Source organism: Nothobranchius furzeri, chromosome 11 (genome assembly GCF_043380555.1).
Source record: "Nothobranchius furzeri strain GRZ-AD chromosome 11, NfurGRZ-RIMD1, whole genome shotgun sequence".
Classification (NCBI taxonomy): Eukaryota; Metazoa; Chordata; class Actinopteri; order Cyprinodontiformes; family Nothobranchiidae; genus Nothobranchius; species Nothobranchius furzeri.
The window spans coordinates 24,887,712-24,896,091 of record NC_091751.1 but is presented as its reverse complement, the minus strand read 5'-3'; the positions used below and the strand labels follow the sequence as shown (position 1 = coordinate 24,896,091).

The following is an 8,380-nucleotide window of genomic DNA, read 5'->3' as shown; positions in this document are numbered from 1 at the left end:
CCCCAACACAAGATGGCGGCAAATATCCCAATTAAGGGTCCTTTGGGCTCCTGTGTAAAGTGGTTAAAAAAGATCACGAAGTGAAGACAGCAAACTTCCATTGTTTTCACTTAAGAACCGTGATACGTTATTTTATTGTGACTCTAATATATGTACACGTGATTAAACCCTTTAATAGTACCACAAATATTCTCAATTTAAGAATAGAATCTATAACCGAGCATAGTAATATCCTAAACTCAACAGCTAAACAAACATCTCCAGCAGCAGGTTCTTACAATAAAATCGTGTTTGAGATGTCCCCTTGCATTACAACAAATATAATTTAAATATTTTATATTTAAATTACAAAAGCATAGTTTGTGCTACAATCTGCACATTTGTGAGAAGTCAGTTCCTAAAATCAAAGGTAAATGTTAATTGTGTGACAGAAACCAAACAAAAGTAGAGTCCATTCATCACTTGACAATTAAAAGAAAACAAAAAATTGCTACCATTTAGGTTTAAGCACTTGTGTAAGTACTGCCAGACTACTTTCCACGGTTCCAACCAGCTTATGGCAACCAGTGAGAGGAGTTTGTGTTCTACTGCTGAAGTAAAAGGAAGGTTATGCATGTTGTAGGTGGATGATGACTTCAAAAGAAGGTTTCATTTCTTCTAAACTTTGTCTGAAGATCTGAGAATGTTGCCACGAGATGTCGCCTTCTCCCCCGCTGAGTTCTGCAGCAACAACAAGCTCTGAAGAGCCACACAGACTCGGGAACGTTTGCACCTTCCCATCTACAGGTTCAAAAGCAAGACAGGAAGTGGTCAGGAGGGATGGAATACCTTTGCTTCATTTATAGAAATAAAAAAAAAACACATAAAAATACCTCCAGAGAAGTTGGTAGTAAGTGGGCCTGACTGCACACGCCAACAGACTTTCCCAGAGTGGAAGGTCTGGCTACTGGCCATGATGGAAACTGACTTTATCTTCAGATCTGCTGGAGCAAGGTCAAACTTCCAGCTGATTCGCCCTACAGGAGAGTCTTCGGTCCGTGCGATGTATGCCTAAAAATTTAATTAAATAAATAAAATCAGACCAATGAACCCAAAGGTTTCTTATCATTTCCCACATTCATTCACTAAGGCACATTATTCTGCTGCCTGTGTGGTCATCTGTTTTTCACCATCACATTTATTCATCCCAACATGTTGGGGCAATGCAGTTAAATTCTAACAAAAGCCCGTTGCCATCAGCTGAATAGCTCAACTTCAAAGCTTTAATTCACTCGATTTTCCGACACATTTGCTGTGGCCTCTAGTTTAAATTAGTCTTGAGTCGTTTTCTGTCGGAAAAAAGCTCTGGTTCATGTTTCAGGACACAGAAGTTAGCTGAAGGAGAGGGTGTTCAAAAAACGGCAGGATTTGGAGTCTAAGACTGGGAATATACTCGCTTTTTAACCTCACATCTAAATATTTAAAGATGGTGTTGAAGTGCTAATCAAAGAATCACAAACACACCATCTTCCAGTCACTCTCCACTTTCCTGAAGACTGACTCCTTCGCCCACACACACTGATCCCAGTTAGGAATGATTTCGGAACAACTTGACACTCGACAGTATTGGTCCTTGGAGGCACTGTAGCTCACGTGTAGCAGCTGGTCGTTCTTCTCTTTCTCAGTGGGAGTAAACACAAAAGCGGCCACCTGAAACAAACACACACACACACACAGACATCTGAAGCTTCGTTTTACCTCCCAACTAAAACCTGTGACACAGAAACTTGTAGATAATAGGGCTGTCGCGGTAACCGCAAAAATGAAATATCGCAATATGAAGAAACCCACCGCGCTGCATCATGGGCCACCGCGATTACTGAACTTGGTTCAACTCAATGATGCATGTTGAGAAGGATGGCTGCACTGGTATCAAAACGAAACGTTACTTCGCTCCTTTGGGAGCACTTTGGTTTTCAGTACGTCAGCTGCTGCGCAGCCAGAGTCCTTGGCCGAGACAGAGCTGCCACCAGCGGCAAATAAATAAATAAATAAACGCTCGGAGACCTGCTGAAGTCCCGGACAAGCTGCAACCGTCCCGAAGAGAGTTTGAGCCGAGCTGGAGCTCACTCGCTACCTGCAGGAGGAATGCATCCACCCTAAAGAAACCCCCCCTGACATGGTGGAGCAACAACCGGGAGAGATTCCCTTTGCTCGCCAGTCGCACACAAGTACGTGTGTGTTAGTGCAACGAGCGCACCATCCGAGAGGGTTTTCAGTGTTGCTGGAAATGTTGCCACCCCTCTCAGATCCTCTCTCAAACCGTATATAGTTATCATGCTGGTTTTGCTTGTAGGTAACAAGGACGTGACCGAGCTATAAATCACCGTCATTCGTGTGTGTGAAAGTGAAAGTGAAATGATAGTGCGCCCGCCCCCGGCGCGCGTGCGCCCGGTACATGTAATTTTTTATGCTTGATTTAAAACAACTAAACAACATGGGGACTTGTTTCTTATTTGTTAGATGCTGCAGCCAAATTTACATTTAAAAGTTTAACCTTCTCAATTTTGTTGTTTTTAAGTTCAGTCGGACTTTCTGCGATCTGTGTTGTTACTGCCCTTTGATCTGCATTCAGTAAAGTGTTATAAAAGAAGGCACGGCAATTTTTAACCTTTTTAAATGTGTAAACATTATGTTTAGATAGTACTGCAATAAAAAAGTGCTGCAATAATATCGCACACCGCAATATTAAGCCACCCTGAATCACCGCAGGGGGAATTCCTCAACCGCGACAGCCCTAGTAGATAAAACACCAGTGGTGGGCAAACTCAACACAGACCTGCTTCTGTGGTCTGTTTTACAAGTTTTAAGTTGTTCGAATGAAAAGTCTCTGCTGTGTGTGAAGGATTGATGAAAGCAGCCATGCACCGAGAAGACTGGGCTGAAAAGATAAATCCAGTCTTGTGAATTGCCTTCATGCAGGTTAGAAGTGTGCACAGTGATAGCTTGTGTCTGTGTGGTGCTGTGATAGAAATGGCTGGCAAAACATTTCTATGGAAAAAACATCACTTAACCCAATTAATTCAGAATTGTCCAAGTCTGCATCTCCACAAGAAAACGGATATTTGACCTTCCACTCAACATGGATGCAACCCGGTGAACGGTATACGTCTACTGAAATGTGTACCTGCGTCTCCCGCTCAGGTGTTTTGGTTTCCCCACGCGCTAGCCGCCAGGCCAAAGAACCAGAGTTACGCCCCCCCAGTTCTCCGGGTTTGGGTTTCTTCGGGGAAATGAACTCCACCAGCTCCACAAGCAACCTCTCTGTCAGCTTCTTCTTCTGGTCTGCTGTCAGGGACTGCTGTCGCTTCAATATCAGAACAGAACAGTCTTGCGTCAACGCCAAAGTGGCCTTTATACCATCACTTGGGTTAAAACGGGTTCAAACTTACTCCGACATTAAGCCCATTAATGGTGTGCAGCAGCCAAGCCTCCTGAACGCTAGTTCTTCTTGACAAAACCTCAGCGTGTTTGCAGGAATACCTCCATGTGACATCAACCACCTGCAGCACAGACACATTCACGTCGTAATCTCATCCGCATGACTATAAGAAATGACTGAACTGGTGTAAACTGCCTTGCTGTCACATTCTACATCACTAAGAGAAAAGCCTACTAATAGACACTACATAGAAGCAGCAGCGATGCTGACGTCTCACTGACCTGATCCTTGGAGAAAGCCAGAACATAGGCCAGTTTCTTCCCCCAGCCGACCTCGTACAGCAGTGGTTTATCACAGGCATTCTCACACGAGTCACAGTGCAGCCAGCGGCGCTGAGACACGGAGTAAACCTCCGTCCACACGTGGTCTGAAAACACAAAGAACGAGTCCGTCTGCCTCCATATGCACCATACGTGTGGTAAACAGCAGTTTAATAACACGACTGCATTTTTCTGACAAATCAAAGGTGTGTCAGACCAGGCCTGTGTGCCAAAGCAGCGTTCACACAGGAAACCCCTGCTGTGATGAGTACACGACACTGACGAGACACCCCCCGCAGGGTTGTCTCGGGTCATGTGACCTACCGGTGCTGTCCCAAACAAATCTGGCCTCAAGCCCAAGGGCTCTGCAGCACAGGGTGAAACAGTTGGCCCACTCCCCACAGCGCCCCCTCCTGGTTTCCAAAAGCTTCTCTGGGTTGTTATACCTGATAATAGTGAAAGCACAAACTCAAATTAAGCAACTCTCAAATGACACCAAATAAAATAAATCAGTCATAGCTGTAAAAGTTAGCACAGACATCACACACACCTGGGGAATCTGGTGGAGAGCAGGCAGTTCTGACAGTAGTGGTTCTCTACTCGCTGCGCTCCCCAGCAAAGGTCCTCAGCACTAGGGCTGAGGGGGCTGGCGTGCTGGGTGGGACCTTCACACTGGCTGCAGGGTAACTGATCCACCCAGGAGAAGAAATCATGCTTGAACCACCTGAGCAACTCCAGCACCAGGAAGTCTTCTATCCCAAGTTTACAGTCTGCAAACACGACAGCAGAGCCAGTCAGGTTCAAGTCTCATAACTGAAGGTGAACTCGAGTATGTTTTATGGCAGGTGAACAGACTGAGTGAGGCCACTTCACCTGAGTCGGCATCTTTCAGCTCCTTCAGCTTGTGTTGAGCAGCAGAACGCAGCTGCTGGTGAGGAATAACGCTTAGAGCTTTCTGCTGCAGCTCAGGCCTTTCATACCGCATCACGTGCTGGAAGTTCGACTGAAGAGTTGCAAAGAAACTCACACTGCTCCCCTGCATCACAGACAATAAAAAAGGCAAGTTCTCAAAGGTCCTTCCTAAAGAGGCTGATGTGTCCTAGAGGTGGTGATGTTCTCCACCTCCAGCTACATTCACTGACCCCACAGATGCACAGAGAAAACTTGGCTCTTTCCTAACAACATTCTCATCAGTAGATCATATTTCACCAAAAGCAGCATTAAAGCAACCCTAAAGAGCTTTTATCACTTGAAGCTATTGCTTTCAAAATGGTTTCAGTGGTTCTTGAGCCATAAACTTGACCAACTTCACATCGGACAGCACTATAAACCCTCTGCTGAGTAGAAACTGCACTTAAAGGGATACCAAGAAGTTTTGGCTTGCTTTTAGAATACCCTGCTGTTCGTTAGTAAAAGTGAAACTGATCTCCTCGTTGTGCGTTTGTCTTTTTAACACCCAACTGTGGAAATGTCTCCTTAGCCTTCATTAGTTTCTACAGGTGTAACTGTTAGCAGAGCTCAACATTCCCAGGTTTCATCATCAGGGTTGACGGAGAAAACAAATCAGACGGACACGTCAACATTCATTGATGGGGGGGGGGGGGGGGGGATTATTCCAGTCACGTCTTTTATGCAGTGCTGAAAGCAATCTCATTGGGTGTCACATCAGGTAAAACAAATAATCCATTGAGTAAGAAACTTTGACAAATGAGAACAAAAACGTAAACACGAATACATGAACTTATTTGGAGTGCAAATAAACAACTCAACAGCCACTCATCACTCAATCAAACAAATAAGCTGTGTTCAGGCATGTCAGCTCCACCTTACTAAAGTCCAGCAGGGACCAGACCGGCACTCTGAAGTTGCAAGTCCGGTATTCTGGCCAAATAGGGTGGTGGGGGTCTGAGAAGCATTTCATTAAGCCTGTAAAGGTTCATTTTAGCACATGCTGGCTCAAGAAAATGATTTGAAAAAGTTGCATAGTAGAACTTTAACAGTTTTGTGGCTCAGGTAGGAGCACTAGTGGGAGGTAGGGGTGGGCGATATGGAAAAATAATCATATCATAATTTTGTTTTTGCAAAATCACAATCACTATTTTATCTATTTTGACAATTCAGATGTTTTGGAAGTTATTTACCATTAAAATACATAAATTGAAATCATACCCCTTCACAGAAAAAAGGATAAAATATTTCTGAATCCTAAAAAAATATTTAATTATCTCTCCCTCTATCTATCTCTCCATCTCTCTCTTTATCTACACCTCTACCTACAGTTGAGAGCTAGAGACACATGTCTCAAATGTCCCACAGGCTCTTTCATGTAATTTTATATTTATAATTAATGTAAAATAATTTAAATTCTATCTAGGAGGCTCATATCCATCATCCACAATATTATCAGTAATTATTACTTGTCCACTAAAAAAAATCTATCATATTAAGCTAAACTAACCCTCATCTCATGCGTTCTCTAGTCACGATTACACTCCGCACTCAATATTTGTTGTTATATTCCTGATTGCGGGGAGGCAGGCATAAAAAAACGCTCCGGTCGGCCGCCACGGTGAAAAGGCTCGCTAAAACACACATAAACGTCTCAAAATAATAAAAGTCACAAAGCTAATTGCAAAGTTGAGAGCAGAGCATTGGCCCAGAGGTTCCCTGATTGAGCAGACTTGTCAGCAACATTTTATCCCAACAGTGTAGATCTTTTTACTTTGTGGCTTTTTAATATCAGTTGGCTCGTACTAGCGCTAGCTACAGCAGGCTGTGGCAGGGTTGTTTACGACAGTTGTATTTCTGCTTTCAACCAGTAGGAGGGAGAAGCGAGAAGCTTATGTTGCTTTAACTGTGCTCCATCAGCACTTTGTGCTGTTGTTTACATTAATACAAGAATCCCATCAAACTGTTTTATGTCACTTTGGTTTGTTTTAAGTCAGGGGTTATATGTTATGACACGTTATATTTACACAAGTAAGGAAGTTTCAATCGTCTATTAGAAGCAGATGTTAATGAATTGGGAACTTTGTGGAATATAGGGAAAGGCACAATAAGCAGCATAATTCTAAAAGAAAACATCCCTACCAGGGACGATGGCTGCAGAGGTGGTGGTGCTACTGGTCGATCAGACGCAGCAGCACATCTCTCTGGGGCCGAAGATGCTGCCGTTGCAGGCTGAACGGCGGCTTGGCCGGGATATTCACCAGCCATCCTTACATCCCGCTCTGCAGCGATTGACTCCCTGATGAGCCTCAGCTGTGCCACTGACGCAGACTGGGGGAAGACCAGGTGGGTCTCTGCCTGGAAGGGTTTAGAAAAATTACCAAGAAGAATAATGAAGCAAAGCATGCACAGTGTGAGTGACTGCTTTACCTATTAAAGCCACAAGGAAGCTCTTACCTCCTCAAATCCCATCTCAAAGAGACATTCTACAGCACCTCTGATGGGCAACAGCTTGGTGGAGAAAGTGGGGTTTCCTATACGGATGGATCTGTACTTTTCCTCATTAGGACTCCTGTTGGGCAAAGGAAAAACAATCAGCTTTTCAGAAATCATCTTTTATTCTGAACCCAGGGAGTTCTGTGGTAAGTGAGCCCTCAGGTCCACAAACCAGAACCTTCTAGAAGTACCAAAGACCAGATATAAACATCGAGGTGATCGCTCTTTCCAGGCTGTTGCACCCCGACTTTGGAATTAACTTCCTTTATCCTTACCTAGTATTGACAGTTCATACACTTATAAAATACAGCTGAAGATCCTTTTACATAAAGCTGCTTTCATCTAAATCGTTAATTTTCTTATTTTTAACTCGAATTTGTAATCATCTTTCATTTGTATTATGATTATAAAATTATATGACTTTGTTTTTCTGATTTTAATTTATTTCTGTTTTAAGATTATTGTGATTTTGTGCTTTTATGTTTTGATCTTTGTGAAGCACCTTGTGATTATCTGTCTGTGATAAGTGCTTTAAATAAATAAAATGTACTTAATTACTCTTCAGAAATGCCTGATTCAGTCAGACTACGTTGTTTATTCATGTATTTCGTCTCGCGATCAGAAGCAAGGTCTAAACGCAGACCTAAACTACTTCCTGGTACACCGAATCCACACAAACACTTTAAAGTTGAACCTTCAACATTGATACACAGTAAAATAATCGCCTTAATCCAAACAGCGTCCTGTTACACTTCCATTAGCTTCACTTTGTCGACAAAGCGTTAATTCGTTGTGTGTATAAGAGTATTTCAGTGAAACCTAACACGATTGTTTAATTTGCAGCTTTACCTTAAAATGTTGTCCGCGTACGTGAGCAGCAATTTAGAGACGTCCAGGAACACATCTCTTGGGTTCTTACACAACGTTGAGACCGCTGGTGAAGGATACATTTTAGAGTAATTAGAAAAACTGAAACGTTTTTCACTGAAACTCCTATAAATGCTAATGCTTAGCTGCCTGGGGTCCTGACAACACGTGTCCTAGCATCGCCTGACTAAATTTGTCGAAGCTTTTATAAATATTTAAGAAATATGCAGCTATAAATATACGTCATACAAGTACAAATTTATGCCGCGTTAAAAAAGTATAATGAAGTACTGATAATTGTTTTTTGGGGCCTGCTTTGGTTTATAAA

General features: G+C 42.9%; 1 protein-coding gene across 2 annotated transcripts; it reads right to left on the bottom strand.

Annotated features, from left to right (window-relative positions):
• Nucleotides 1-100: 100 nt before the first annotated feature.
• Nucleotides 101-8,235, bottom strand: ngly1 (N-glycanase 1). Of its 2 annotated transcripts, none has more exons than XM_015955758.3 (12): nucleotides 8,035-8,235; nucleotides 7,147-7,261; nucleotides 6,832-7,047; nucleotides 4,615-4,777; nucleotides 4,292-4,511; nucleotides 4,066-4,187; nucleotides 3,703-3,848; nucleotides 3,432-3,542; nucleotides 3,167-3,346; nucleotides 1,633-1,689; nucleotides 873-1,050; nucleotides 101-780 (listed from the first exon to the last, which is right to left on the bottom strand). In XM_015955758.3, the coding sequence occupies exons 1-12, from the start codon at nucleotides 8,133-8,135 to the stop codon at nucleotides 608-610; spliced, it is 1,782 nt and encodes a 593-aa protein (XP_015811244.1). In that variant the 5' UTR covers nucleotides 8,136-8,235; the 3' UTR covers nucleotides 101-607. The 2 variants fall into 2 exon arrangements, with proteins under 2 accessions (XP_015811244.1, XP_015811243.1); XM_015955757.3 differs by having other exon boundaries at nucleotides 1,504-1,689; nucleotides 8,035-8,234.
• Nucleotides 8,236-8,380: the final 145 nt, after the last annotated feature.

Excerpts from the sequence above, each read along its gene's own strand:
- ngly1 (XM_015955757.3), bottom strand. The coding sequence starts at position 8,135 with ATGTATCCTTCACCAGCGGTCTCAACGTTGTGTAAGAACCCAAGAGAT. Across the intron at positions 3,543-3,702 it reads TGGCTTTCTCCAAGGATCAG|GTGGTTGATGTCACATGGAG; the intron begins GTCAGTGAGACG and ends TCTGTGCTGCAG. Across the intron at positions 3,347-3,431 it reads TTAATGGGCTTAATGTCGGA|CGACAGCAGTCCCTGACAGC; the intron begins GTAAGTTTGAAC and ends CTGATATTGAAG.